The sequence below is a fragment of the Piliocolobus tephrosceles genome, chromosome 15, assembly GCF_002776525.5.
Source record: "Piliocolobus tephrosceles isolate RC106 chromosome 15, ASM277652v3, whole genome shotgun sequence".
In the NCBI taxonomy this organism is placed as follows: Eukaryota; Metazoa; Chordata; class Mammalia; order Primates; family Cercopithecidae; genus Piliocolobus; species Piliocolobus tephrosceles.
The window spans coordinates 74,509,825-74,524,742 of record NC_045448.1 but is presented as its reverse complement, the minus strand read 5'-3'; the positions used below and the strand labels follow the sequence as shown (position 1 = coordinate 74,524,742).

The 14,918-nt window shown below is 43.9% G+C and overlaps 1 protein-coding gene across 7 annotated transcripts in view; it reads right to left on the bottom strand.

Moving 5' to 3' along the window:
• Positions 1-339: 339 nt before the first annotated feature.
• The window catches only part of DGUOK (deoxyguanosine kinase), a 31,358-nt gene continuing 16,779 nt past the window's right edge, over positions 340-14,918 (bottom strand). For 3 of the 7 annotated variants that reach the window (XM_023187973.2, XM_023187977.2, XM_023187978.1), the window contains 5 exons: positions 12,735-12,922; positions 8,909-9,056; positions 2,045-2,160; positions 1,051-1,150; positions 340-587 (listed from right to left, as the gene is read on the bottom strand). In XM_023187973.2, the coding sequence (XP_023043741.1) occupies positions 561-587; positions 1,051-1,150; positions 2,045-2,160; positions 8,909-9,056; positions 12,735-12,922 (579 nt within the window). In that variant the 3' untranslated portion in view covers positions 340-560. The remainder of the gene's footprint in view (positions 588-1,050; positions 1,151-2,044; positions 2,161-8,908; positions 9,057-12,734; positions 12,923-14,918) is intronic. The other 4 variants (XM_023187974.1, XM_023187979.2, XM_023187976.2 and 1 more) reach the window with 3 other exon arrangements.

The following is a 14,918-nucleotide window of genomic DNA, read 5'->3' as shown; positions in this document are numbered from 1 at the left end:
GTATCACTGGGGCAGTTTCTCCCATGCTGTTCTCATGACAGTGAGCTCTCACGACATCTAATGGTTTTATAAGGCAGTTTTCCCTGCTCTTTCTTGCACTCACTCATTCACCTGCCACCATGTAAGATGTGCCTGTTTCCCCTCTGCCATGATTGTAAGTTTCCTGAGGCCTCCCCCAGCATGTGAAACTGTGAATCAATAAAACCTCTTTCCTTTATAAATTACCCAGCCTCAGGTAGTTATCTTTATAGCAGTGTGAAAACGGACTAATACACTAGTCTAGAGGTGAATTCAGAGCAAGCACCAAGAAACACATGCTGAAATAAATGAGCACATGAATTAGAAAAACAAGCAAAACTTAAACTTTATTTTCAAAATGCTTCAGATACAAAAGAAAACAATGGTAAAGTCTAACAATAATTAACAAACCAGCCCTTAAGCGGCAGAGTGCTCCAGGGATGAGAGGGGCTAGGAATGGAAAGGTGGTTGAGAGACACAACATTTTTCTAGCTTCAGAAAGTCAGGGAGCCCAGATCACGGCCTGAACATCATGGTATCAGTTACAGATTCTTTATAAAGGTGTTTACCTGTGGGAAGGAGAAAATCAAAAGTTTAATTTCATATTTTTAACAGACTTTTCAATAGTCCACCCCCAATGCATATGCAGTCAAGCCCATGAGGTTTTTGTGTGGAAAGGAAAATAGGCATGGAGAAGAAATGTGAGAAGCCCAGGGTCATATAGCATCAAGGGGCAGAGCTGGGAATAGAATCCAGTAGTCTCATTTCCCTAGTTTTAGGATGCCTTAGAGAGGAAAGTCAGCTGGCAAGCACATGTTACAAGTCAATTATTTAACAATTATTAGTCCAGCATACTTTAGAGAATAGGGATATATTTGTAATTTGCACAAGATCCCATAGGCCTTGGAGTGTGAAATGCAACGTGAGATGCAAAGCACAAGACCCATGATATTGAACTCTGAAGCAAAGGCCAGAAAGATAAAAGTACAACAAAGGAAACCACTAGAAAGCAGAAGTTAAAGTCCTTCCCACCTCTCTCATGAGGTCTTCTTGTTTGGTTACTTCCTCAGAAAAATCATCATTGACATCCAACACCAGCACTGGAATATTCATCAGAGCCTCAAAGTGGAGCCTATAAGAAGCATGAACGTTTGGGGGACAGAAAAAAAGAAAAGTAATTTGAGTCAAGTTTCACATACTTGCCAAGTCTTTCTTACTCAGAAAACAGATCTAAATTCAACATGACTTTTCAATGAAACTGCATGTAAACTACATTTAAAAAAACAAATTCAATAAAGTTGGCTGGAAACAGAAAGGTTGAGGCTTCTCTTCATTCTTGAGAGTGATACTAATGGTCAGAGCACCAAACATTTTAAGTGGACAACAAACCAAGCCAAAGGGAGGACAGGCAGAAACTAGGAATGCCAATTTAGTAATATTGACAATTTCTCTAACGTTTTCAGCCCTTCATGCTGAGCCAACTATCACCATCGATCACAATGTTCAATCTAGGGAAATGTTAAGAAACAAAGAAAAAGCTGGAGAAATAGAATCTAATAAAAAAGCCCTTGGAATGTAAAGATTATAATTCAATATTAAACTTCTTCTGGGCGTCTCACTCTGTCGCCGAGGCTGGAGTGCAGTGGTGCGATCTTGGCTCACTGCAACCTCTGCCTCCCAGTTTCAAGTGATTCTCCTGCCTCAGCCTCCTGAGTAGATGGGATTATAGGCACCTGACACCACACCTGGCTAATTTTTGTATTTTTAGTAGAGATGGGGTTTCACCATGTTGGCCAGGCTGGTCTTGAACTCCTGACCTCAGGTGATCCACCGCCTCAGTCTCCCAAAGTGCTGGGATTACAGACGTGAGCCACGGCATCCAGCAATATTAAACTTCTGAGATGGAAAATGCTTGACATTTCCAGTATATTCTGAACCTTCCTACAGGGGGCTGCATGCTGAACTTGTTTTTAACAACTGGCTGTTGGGAGCCAGGTCTCTCTGATACATTCTTTTCTCCACTTACTTCGTGGTCTTGTGAAGAAGCCAGGCTTCGTGTTGGCCATGCAGCTGCTCTAGATACGCCAGCTCAATTCCTTTCTCTTCCTCCCTGGCCCTCCGGTACAGTCTCTTCAAACAAACCTAAAAGACAGTCCCCAGGCCCTGATGAGCTCATCTGCTGTTTTGGCTGCTACAATGCAGTCTTAGGGGGCTCTGAGGCCCACCCACAATGTCTATCTTGGGCATTACAAGCCATACCTTTACTTCTACTGTCTTGTTTTCTTATGCAATCAGGGGATCTACACCATTCTTTTCCCATCTCCACCTTAAACCTGCTCTTCCTCTGGAGTATCCTAAATTGGTTAATGGCGAACATCATCCATCCAGTCATCCAAGCCATGGACCTGGAATTTTCCTTGTTCTTCCTTCTCCCTACTATATCCGGAAAGTCACTCAATTCTCTTTCATCTCACTAGATGGTTCTCTCCTCACCTCTACCCTTGTCAGGTCCTCATTACCTCTCACCTGGATTATGGCACAAGCCTTCTGATTTTGCCTCCCAGAGGCAGGGAAGTATATGGACAGAGTACAGGCCTTAAGGTTAGAAAATCCAGGAGTAAATTCCTGCCTTCATCAGGTACTAGCAGTGTAATCTTTGTGGGCTTCTATTTCCTCATTGTCTACCCATCCACAGGTAACTAAGGTAAGTCGTATTGGGCTCCTGGCAAAAGCTGTTCCTTTCTTCCAGTTTGTACCCTTCACTCCACCCTTCGGTAGTACAGCAATATAATGACATGACTTTCCTTGCTGAAAATACTTCACAGGCTCTTTACCACCTACAGCCATAGCCCCAGGGTTCAAAGCAGTATGTATGAGTAGCACTGCATTTATAAAATGTTAGTTCATTTGAAATATGTCTTTCATATCATACCAAACATTCACTCAGGAATAGAATGTAAAATTTGCACAGGTCAAAGATAAAACAAACAAGTGGAAAAACAAGTGAGGCTTGAGACTAACTCTTATCCCCTGCTGCTTTGCAGAGTGTGCATAATTCTATTCTGCATTCATCTGGTAGTGAAGTTTGATGCACACTGGCTCAGAAAATGACATCTTCCTTACCTGTCACACAGAGCTACCCCTCCTACTTCTCAACTGCCTTAGCTCTTCCCCTGGACTCACTGCTTTAGCCAGATTTGACCTCTTTCCTGGGGAACAGGCCAGGCTCTTTCACATCTCAAAATTTTTGCTCCAAATGTTTGTTTTGACTGAATTATTTTCAGGCTTCTCTCTGCTTGACAAACATTTCATTATTCAATATCATCTGTCCTGGAAGAATAGATGGATTAACCCACCGATTTAGAACTTCCCTCTTATTTTATTTTTTTGAGACAGAGTCTCGTTCTGTTGCCAGGCTGGAGTGCAGTGGCGAGATCTCAGCTCATTGCAACCTCCACCTCCTAGGTTCAAGCGACTCTTCTGCCTCAGCCTCTTGAGTAGCTGGGACTACAGGTGGGCGCCACCACGCCCAACTAATTTTTTGTATTTTTAGTAGAGATGCGGTTTCACCATGTTGGCCAGGATGGTCTCGATCTCTTGACCTTGTGATCTGCCTGCCTTGGCCTCCCAAAGTGCTGGGATTACAGGCGTGAGCCACCGTGCCCGGGCCAGGACTTCCCTCTTTCAATAACTTAAGAACTGAAAACTTAATTTCCAAATGTAGTACACAATAATCCCAAAGACTTGGGAGTCTTTGCTGTTTCTCTCTTACCTGTTCTCTAAGGAAATAAAATTATAGAAACAAATTTCATTAATGATCAAAAGGTATATGCATTTGCAATTATATACTGCCAGACTGCCTCCTTAGAGGTTAACCAATTAATATTCCCACTGGAAAGGTAGCTTTAGGATTTCTAAGCATAGCAAAGCTATCTAATTTTCCTTTTTGAGAAAAAAAATGTCTGATTCATGAAAACAATTTTATTTTTAAATGTGGCTTTATGCTTCCAAGTACACACAGAAAGGCAGAACAATTCTTTTTAGGAAAGCTAATTATTCATTCACTGCTTGCAGACAAACACTGACACTAACATTGATCTATTAAAATAGGCTAACATGGCCGGGCGTGGTGGCTCAAGCCTGTAATCCCAGCACTTTGGGAGGCCGAGACGGGCGGATCACGAGGTCAGGAGATCGAGACCATCCTGGCTAATATGGTGAAACCCCGTCTCTACTAAAAAATACAAAAAACTAGCCGGGCGAGGTGGAGTAGTCCCAGCTACTCGGGAGGCTGAGGCAGGAGAATGGCGTGAACCCGGGAGGCGGAGCTTGCAGTGAGCCGAGATGGCGCCACTGCACTCCAGCCTGGGCGACGGAGTGAGACTCCATCTCAAAAAAAAAAAAAAAAAAAAATAGGGTAACATATCTCTATTTACTATTAATTTCCTTAACAGAGCAAATGGATTTCCCTTAGTGGTCTAAGTCTTAACTGGTGGCAGTATTGAGGGGGGAAAAAAAAAGAAGTCGAAGCAAACTCCTACTATGAGCATTTAGCATAACTCTTGCTTTACTGATATGGTTAGAACAAATTCTATTTTTAAAAATCCCGTGTAAACAGTGCTTTAATCTGGCCCCTCTTCATCTCAGTCCTCATGAGGAAGACACACCTGCATGTGCACAGGAAAGATAGTGTAGCTACAAGTGGCAGAGGAAAGACCCTATACTGGTCTTCTTAACCTGCCCCACCCAGGAAGAACTGCTGTTCTGATCGCTTGGAGTCAGAGACAGGAAATGGAAAGTGACTGCTAGTGGGTCTTTTCACTATGCCTCTCAAGCCCAAACCCAGGTGCCACTTGTCCCCATGCACCTCCTGCATGCTATCCCCATGCTGTGCTGGTCCCAGGCAGGGCCTGGCTTTTTGATGTACACTGATCAGCTGCACTCTCTTCTTGATTCCATGGGGCTGGGTAGGAATACTGAGGCCTAGCCATTTCTCTTCTGAGTTTTAAAATTGTTAGCTTGCTTGTTTTTTTTTTTTTTTTAATTTTTAGAGATGGGGTCTCCCTATATTGACCATGCTGGTCTTGAGCTCCTGACCTCAAGCAATCCTCCCATCTCGGCCTCCCAAAAGTGCTGGGATTACAGGCATGAGTGAGTCACCGTGCCCAGCCTGACTTGCTTTTTTTTTTTTTTTTTTCTAAGTTTTATTTATTTATTTGAGACAAGGTCTTGCTTTGTGGCCTAGGCTGAAATGCAGTGGTGCAATCATGACTCACTGCAGCCTCAATCTCCCAGGCTCAAGTAATATCCCACCTCAGCCTGCTGAGTAGCTGGGAATAGAGACACACCACCATGCTTGGCTAATTTTTAAATTTTTCGTAGAGGGCAGGGAGCTCTCACTATGTTGCCCAGGTGGGTCTTAAACTCCTGGGCTCAAGCAGTCCTCACACCTTGGTCTCCCAAAGTGCTGGCATTGCAGGCATGAGTCACTGCACCTGCCTGGTCCAGTCTGGCCTAGCTTGCTTGCTTTTAAGAAGTTAGGGGGCCGGGCGCGGTGGCTCACGCCTGTAATCCCAGCACTTTGGGAGGCAGAGGTGGATGGATTACGAGGTCAGGAGATCGTAGACCATCCTGGGTAACACGGTGAAACCCCGTCTCTACTAAAAATACACAAAATTAGCCGGGCGTGATGGCAGGCGCCTGTAGTCCCAGCTACTTGGGAGGCTGAGGCAGGAGAATGGCGTGATCCCAGGACGGGGAGCTTGCAGTGAGCCGAGATCGTGCCACTGCACTCCAGCCTGGGCGACAGAGCAAGACTCCATCTCAGAAAAAAAGAAGATAGGGAAGAATAGGTAGAAAGGAGCAGAAGGACCTACGAAGTCCATTTGACATGCTCGAAACTCGGTATTTACTAGGGCTCTGAACTGGAAGATTGGGCACCTGCACAGTTTTTTTTTTTTACATAGTGACATGTCAACTTCTATTCTGTTCTTCCCTTGGGCACAGTTACCTCTGAACTTCACAGAAGAGGTCAAGTGTGACTTCAGGAAAGAAATATAGGCATTCCTGCATCTCTGGAACTAATGCCATCAAAACAGCATTAAAATCCCCGTCTAATCTCAAAATGAGTAAGTTATTTTTCTTTTCTGCCATTAAGTTGCAATAATTCTTCAACTCTTCTCATTCTACTCCAGCTGAAATATTTCAGTTAGCCTCTCCAAAAAGGCAGATCTGCCCCCAAGTGACGACGATAATGATAACGATGATGATGATGATGAGCATCATCATCATCATTACAAAGTGCTGGGATTACAGGCGCAATCATCATCATCATCATCACCATTTGCTATGGTTTCAGTGTATCCCCCAGAATTCATGTGTTGGAAATTTGGTCCTTAGTGTGGTAGTGTTGAGAGGTGGGGCCTTTAAGAGGTAATTAGGTTGTTAAGACAGATTAATGCCACTCTCTTGGGACTGGGTTAATTCTCGCCAGAGTGAGTTCTCATTCTCGTGGGACTGGACCAGCTGCCATGAGAGCAGGATGTTATAAAGCAAGGCTGCTACTCCCGTCTTGCCCCTTTTGCACATGCCTGTTCCCTTCCACCTCATCAAGTGATGAGGTAGCAGGATGTCCTCACTGGAAGTTAAGGCTGCCCAATTTAGACTTCCCAGTCTCCATAACTGTGAGCCAAAATAAGCCTCTTTATAAATTAACCAGTTTCAGGCATTCTGTTACAAGGTCATTCAGAGTGCACAAAGAAGAAAAGCAATTAAGACTTTCTTGTTCTCCCTGCTGGGTCCAACTTCCACTCCCCAGAAACAAGAGCCTCTTCAGCTGGCCCAAGTAGCCCCATTTTACTCCCAGGAATGAGTCACTCCACTTCCTCTCTCACTCCTCCCCAGTGCTGGCTTCAAGGCACTGAGCTGATTGTGCTGAAGTTCTGTTCTCTTGGAAAAGGTTAAGTCAGCATTCTCACTTCTCCTAATGCTCAGCTCCTCAACCTCCTGCTTCTTTCAGTCCAGCCATCCCAAGACTCCTATAGGAAACCTGTCACCTCTTCAAATTCCAACCAGGATCTTTACTCAGTCCAACCTCACAGCACTCTCACTCCTCTTTGGCCCAGGCCACAAACCTTCCTGGGGCTCAGGACTTCCCTCTCAACGTGAACCCTACACTTTGACACTTCAAACTGCCCTCTCTGAGAGGGGATTCGTTTCCCCCATAATCGCTGACACTAATCTCTACCCCTAAAGTATAATCCCCTTCTTCTATTCCGGTTCTCAGGCAATGAAGACTATTGAAAGAAGTCACAAAAACATGACCCACCTGGTCAACTTGCAATCAATGCATCTAACTTTAGTGTGGTTCTTTCCATGGAAGGTTATTAGCCCTCTGGCCTCACTGAATCTTTAGTTCAGTTTTATTTTATTTTAGAAACAAGTTCTCACTCTGTCACCTGGGCTGGAGTATAGTGGCATGATCACAGCTCACTGTAGCCTCAAGCTCCTGGACTTAGGTGACCCTCCTGTCTCACCTCCCCAATAGCTAAAACCACAGGCACACATAACCACACTCGGCTAATTTTTAAACTTTTTTGTAGAGATGGACTCACACTATATTGCCTAGGCTGGTCTTGAACTCCTGGTCTTAAGTGATCCTCCCATGCCAGCCTCCCAAAATACTGGGATTGTAAGCGTGAGCCACTGCACCCAGCCCAGTTTCATTTTAAACTTTAACCCTTATTTCTGTAGAATCTCTTATTCCTTCCTATGATCTAGCTTTTGTCTCAAAATGTCCAAAAACTCTCAACACAAAGATCCCCAGTATCTGGTCCCAGTCACATTCAAGGGCCTCTTTTTTCCTGGCTGCCACCTTCTTAAGGCAAGACCCTTCTTTCCAGTCCTCTCCCCATTGGCTGGTGTGAGGCTCTGTGATGGGAGCTCTCCCACTCATCCTCTGGTTCTGCTCAGTCTGTTCTCAGGCTCCTTTCTGCCCACAAGTCTCAGTTCCATCTCTAAAAAGCACAGCCTCTAGCTTGGAGACAGCTTTCCTTCCTTCTAACAGTATGTGGTCTATCTGGCATTTGACTATATATTGGATGTATGTCTCAAAAGCTGAGAGCGGTATATCTCTAAAAAAAAAAAAAAAAAAAAAAAAAAAACCTCTCACCTTGACTCAGAATCCCACTCCAGAAGAGCCCTTAGAGATCATCTAGATTGAGCCAGTGGATTTTACAGGCAAGGATCTCTCCAGTGGAATGGTCTCCAGGGGCTGCCCAAGGTCACTACCAGTCACCAGAAGCGACAGCTCACTTCAGCCTCCAGAGACTCTGGTGCTCCTGCCATGACATCATCATCCTACTGCATGCAGGATGGCACCAGCCAGAGAGTCACAGAATGGAACTACTATAGTCCATCTTGCCTTCCCAATGGCATCAGGGTTCAAAAAAGGGCCATAAATTAGGGCAGTATCATGATGAGGTGAGAAAATTCTCCTTCTCTTCCTCCTCACATCTTACTCAGGAAACCATCAAGACTCCACACTCTGATGACCCAGTCAGACTGAAGGAGGAGCTGAGGCAAGTGGCTACAGGTCAGAGCGTCCCACCTGCAAACCCTAAGTGATAAAGATGATGCTCGATTTGCTCTGTTGTTGCTACATCAACAGCGATCCTTTTATGCATAGTCAATGGCTTTAGCACTCTGCTACACGAAGCCAGTGGGGAACAGGGTGCTCAACACTGGGATAGGAGGGTGTCCCCCACTGCTCTCCATGCTGCAGGTAATGTCTACGCTCTAATTTCTCCAACCAGAAAATCAGGGGCTTGGAGAATGTCACTTCTTAGGTTTCATATGGCCCTAAAGTCTACGGTTTTAGGTTCGGTGTTACCTGGGGAGAAGCCTGGAGGTAGATGAAGCCATGTAATGTGAGCCGGCTGGCAAACTCCCACAGGAGAAAAGAATGCCAGTCCTGATAGATATGCCACTCGATGTCACTGAGGGAACCATTTTCAAAAAGATTCTTTGCAAAGATATACCTGGTTGGAAGTGGGATGGGAATGGGGATGGGAGGAGAATGGGAAATGGAATGAAAGGCACCAGAGAGAGAGAGAAGCAGAAAAATCAATAACAAACTTGTTCCATGTCTGTTCAAACCACTTAACCTTTCGAGCTCCTCATCAATCCTTAAGAAACCTGAATTCTTAACCCATATCTCCCTCCCTGCTCAATAACTAAGATGGGAAATAGGATCTAGACTTTGGAGGCTGAAATCACACCTTTCCAGATGGATTGATTCACTGGAAGAAAAGGGACAGAAGATAGTATCATTGGTCCCTAACAATTTTCTCTGCTAGAAATCAGTCAGAACATACAGCAAATATATGTTAACTTGAACTTTTGAGATCTCCTTATTATTATTATAGCAAGGCCCAAAACAAATAAACAAGTGAATCCAGTATAAACCCACCCACTCAATTTCATACAAGGACTGAGGACTTCTGACTCTCCAGGCTACTGAGCCATCCTTTTGTCTAGCTGAGACATGCAGAACAAATAGTTTTTATGTGGTGTCCTCTATGGAGCAGAAAATGCATTTCCCACTAATTTCAGTATTACCAAGAAAGCAAACTCTCCTGCAAAGTGCATATGAGCTCTTGCTTGCTTGCTTCCTGTGCTGCTGAGTTTCTAGTTCAGATAAAAGAAAGCTAAAGCTAATAATCAAACCAGCTTTGCCCCCTGCTTATTTCTACAACCAAAAGAGCATCTGGTAAACAGGAAATCAGAGCTAAACACAAACCATGGTTTCAGACAAACCAGGGGTCAATTCTGCTTTCAAACCTCAGGCATTTTAATACAAAACACAATTTGCATCCTAAACAAAGTACTCCAGTTTTCAAGGCAATGCTCAGCAACTGGCCACTTCAGCAACTGGCCACCTCCGAGAAAATAAAATTCAGAACCCTTGTATACGATGGCTCAGGGAAGTGCAGACTGCAAGGCTGTGAGTGTCACCATTAAGGGAATACCTCAGAATAACATTCCAGGGTCTGATCCTGGCTGAAAGATTCACTAGCTATGTAACCTCAGGCAAGTCACCTAAATCCTCTCAGCCCGTTATTATGATGTCTTGTAATAATCCTCATAAAGTGCTTAGAAGAGTGACTGGCACATGGTATTCTAGATATCTTAGTAATAAATATAACTGCTTTTTGTCAGGCTATGAAGAAGCTAACTTAGAAACTCCAAAAGTAAACTTTCCCAGTCTGGAATGGTTTAGCCATAGTCTAGTTGATGAGAACAAAGAAAAGGGTAACATTTTAAACTCAAAATGTTTTTGAGTTCTTCACAGATAACTAGAAGATGAAATTAAGATCCTATAAAGTGGCCATGCACTGTGGCTCACACCTGTAATCCCAGCACTTTTGGAGGCTGAGGCAGGCGGACCACCTGAGGCCAGGAGTTTGAGACCAGCCTGGCCAACATGGTGAAACCCCGTCTCTACTAAAAACACAAAAATTAGCCAGGCATGATGGCGTGTCCCTGTAATCCCAGCTACTTAGGAGACTGAGGCGCAAGAATTGCTTGAACCCAGGAAGCAGAGGTTATAGTGAGCCGAGATTATACCACTGCATTCCAGCCTGGGTGACAGAGCGAGACTCTGTCTTAAAACAAAACAAAAAGGATCCTAAAAAGAGAAATTAAAGATTTGCTAATAAGCCCTATGAAAGGGGTTCTTGGCTTTCTTGAGAAAGAGCACTTCCTTTATTTCTTCAAAGCTCTTGGTGGTGATGGGGTGAGGGGTAGAAGGGTGTGGTGCTGAGTGAGAGGGAAGTACTGCAGACTGAATGCAAGGGGCTGTAGGACAGAACAGGGCATAAGGATCTTGGAGTCAGGGTCTCTGCTCGAAAATCATATGCTAACGTTTCCTTTAACTCAAATAGAAGACTAAGATTTCTTCCTCCCTATAATCAACTCTCCCAGATAACCTGTGTTCCTCCTTTGGAACAAATATCACACAGGTGAGCATGTGTTCAGTCCCTGTTAGGCAGGGACTGGGTCTGCCTTATTCACTGTTGCAGCCCCAGGGCCAGCCTTGGTGCTTCAACACAGGAGGCATCCAATAAATCTGTGTGAGTGAACAAAGTCTAAATTACCCTCAGGATTGGAACTTGTGATTAGTTTTCCTTTCTGTCTCAAAAATGCCCTCAGTGAAGATAGCACCTGGAATGTTGTATGCCCACAGTGTAATCAATTCTTACCTCTTCCTTTACAAGCAAAGGTTAAGATCCATGTAGCTTCTTAATGCATTTCTAATTAACAAAGTGTTTCTACTTCTCTATTTTCCTCTGAGGGTCTCACATGCCTACTTACTTCATGAAGGGACTAGAAATAAAGACTATGTTTCCCAGCAACCCAGGTGGTTATATGTAATTCAACTTCTGAGTCCGAGAGGCATGGCTTGGGAGAAAAGAGAGGAAAACAGGCACATGGGATACCCAACAGCTGAAAAAGAAGTAAAACCTATAGCCCAGTCGTATGTAATTCACATATTTAGCTTTTATAAAAAGTAGGCTCTCTCGGGGTACATAAAGAAGGAATGGATAGCCTATAGAGTTTGTTTTATATATCTTCCAAGATTTTAGGGTAAAGTCAGAAAAATCACTTGTCATTTACAAAAGTACCCTTATTTTTTTCTTCTAGGAGGCTTTCTGAAAGCACTAAGAAATAGAACTCGTTTGTGTAATCCGGAATTAAGAGTAACCAACTGAGCGTCTTCAGCAGTGACACTTTCCATTTTGATAATTCAAAGAGCCTTAAGAAAGATCATTTTGCTTGAAAGCACCATTTCACACTGACACTGGTCATTTATAGGCTTCAGATAAGAAAAACCCCAGCAGTGTCCAGATCAAGCCATCCTGACTTTGTCTCTAGGTGGCTTTACCTCAAGTCACAGCCTGGTCTCTGTGGCAGAGCCAGGCATTCTGGAGCCTGCACGGCCTAGCTCTTCTGGAGCAGATGGGCGCACTTCCCAGGGTGCTGCTAGCCTGCATTAAAAGTGACTTCACATCTCATTCCCTCAGGTGGTCAGGATGATGCCCATCCCTGATCTGACACAGGCACTGATGTCCACGAGACTCTGGCCAGCAAGAAGCCCTCTCACAGCAGGAAGGGGTCAAAAAGGGCTAAATCTGAGACAGAAGCCAGTTTCACAAAATGTGCTATTTCTGCCTAAGCATCCTTTCTTGAAGAATAAAAAAAAGGCTGAAAATATCTCCTATATCATTTTTAGGAACACAAATTTTAATTTTGTCTGCTTTTTTCTTAAAGAGGATAACCAACCACTGAATCATTTGATTTCTTAGAATATACACTGCTACTTCAGTGTCTGTTCTGTGCCTTTTAGCATGTGATGGTTACATTAGGTGGCTACCAGTTTGCTCCATGCCAGAAAAGAAGGAAACCTAAGATAATCAGTAGCAATATAAGAAAATCAAAGCATTCAGTTGATGAAAAACACAATTTCCTTTCTTGACATAGATGACAATTTGGTACAAGTACAATTCTGGACAAATCTGTATAGTGTTGTCTTTAAAAAAGAAGACAATTTTTTAAAGTATAATTATCAGTGACCAGAGCAGTGCAGGATCTGTGCAAGATCAAACAGGCGGCACTGAGCATGGGGCTTGTGACTGGTGGAGGGCTTGGCATTTTACCTGTCACTGTACACAGACCTCTCAAAGATCTGTACTGGCTTCCTGGCCTGTAAGAGTTTCTCAGGGAAGGGCTCCAGCTGTACTTTCAGGCGGCTCAAAAAGGAAAATGTCTGGAATGTGTAGGACCATCGTGCTGGCTCCCGGTACATCATATTCAGCAAGTTTCCAAGACTTTGGGCAGTGCAGGCCTAGAGGGAGATGAAAAAAAAAAAAAAAGAGAATTTCCTAGAAAGCGTATTTACTCCATGGGGTACACCCCTCCACCTTCCCAAACAGGTTTAATAATCAACGAAACAAGGAATTATAAAAGTTTTCTTCCACCAAAAAGGTAGAATCAGATCCCCAGTTTAGTCAAAATTTCATAATCAGGGATGAGATTTTCCTACCTATTAAAAAAGACTCTCTTTTTTTTTTTTTTTTCTTTTTTTTGAGACGGAGTCTTACTCTGCAGCCCAGGCTGGAGTGCAGTGGCCGGATCTCAGCTCACTGCAAGCTCCGCCGCCCGGGTTTAGGCCATTCTCCTGTCTCAGCCTCCCCAGTAGCTGGGACTACAGGCGCCCGCCTCGTCGCCCGGCTAGTTTTTTGTATTTTTTAGTAGAGACGGGGTTTCACCATATGAGCCAGGATGGTCTCGATCTCCTGACCTCGTGATCCACCCATCTCGGCCTCCCAAAGTGCTGGGATTACAGACTTGAGCCACCGCGCCCGGCCTAAAAAAAAAGACTCTCTAACGGGAGATGACATGCCACTTCAATATAACAAAAGCAGAGGAAGAACCATATATAGAATTAACACGATCACTGATTGAGGGATTTGTGAAGTCTGTCTAGGGAGGAGTTAACAGTCAACGACCATCTAAAATTTAACTTTGAATCAAATCTTTCCACTATAACACTATGTTGCCTCTCTTTTGAGTTCCATCTGTAGCTATTTGTTTATAAAATGTCAAGGCAAACTGGAAAGCAACTGCTTATTTGAAAATCCAACCAATCAACCACCAAATAGAATTCTGTATCTTTCATATAAGGACTACAATTTGTTTGTTAAAGAAAAACAAAACCCTACTTAATTCTAGAGACTTTATGAAACATAATTAAAACATTTCACTTGCTCAGCATATGCAAGTGGGCACAAGTGTGGGATGTTCAGCAGCCCCGGATTCTTTCTTTTTTTTTTTTTGAGACAGAGTCTCGCTCTGCCACCCAGGCTGGAGTGCAGTGGCGCAATCTCGGCTCACTGCAACCTCCCAGCTCACTGCAACCTCCCGGCTCACTGCAATCTCTGCCCCCCTCCCCACCCCAGCTGAGTTCAAATAATTCTCCTACCTCAGCCTCCTGAGTGGCTGGGATCACAAGCGCCCGCCACCATGACAAGCTAATTTTTGTAGTTTTAGTAGAGACAGGGTTTCACCATGCTGGCCAGGCTGGTCTCGAACTCCTGACCTCAGATGATCCACCCGTTTTGCCCTCCCAAAGTGCTGGAATTACAGGCATGAGCCACCACGCCCGGCCCCAGATTCTTTTCTGGATCTGCCATTAACTCAACAATGCAAAAGTGAGTTTTGTACAAAAGCACTTTGGAGCTGTATTTTTCATTCAATTGCCATTAACTGAAGGCCTGTGTGGAAGACACGCTACATGGACAGGGTACTGTAAGGGTAGAGAAAAAGGAATTAACATTTATTTTAACCTTTACTGTGGTATGTTATCTCCTTTAATCTTCAAAACAGCTTCATGAGGTAGGTACTGCTGTAACGCCCCTTTTCCAGAGGGGAAAATCCACTCAGAGGTGAAGTAACTTACTTGTGCAAGGTTTCATGGTGAATAAATGTTGAAGGGACTCAAACCTGGCTTCCTCTAACCTCATCATTCCAACACCCTCCATCTAAAGGTGAACAAAACAGTTCCTGAACTCAAAGAGCTCACAATGCAAAAAGGAAGAGGGTGATGAGGATATACAAAGCTGGAATGTAAGGCAGAACATGAGATGAAGGGATGATTACTGACGGTGGAAGGAATCTCAGGGAGTTTCTGAAATAAAGTGGCATTAAGCTGGGAAGTAACTGATGAGTAGAATTCTCACAGATGGAAATGGAGATCAAAAAGACTGCATTTCAGGTAGAAACAACAGTACAGGAGGAGAAAAAAGATTAAAAAACACTAAGTAGTCCAATTTGGCTAAAAA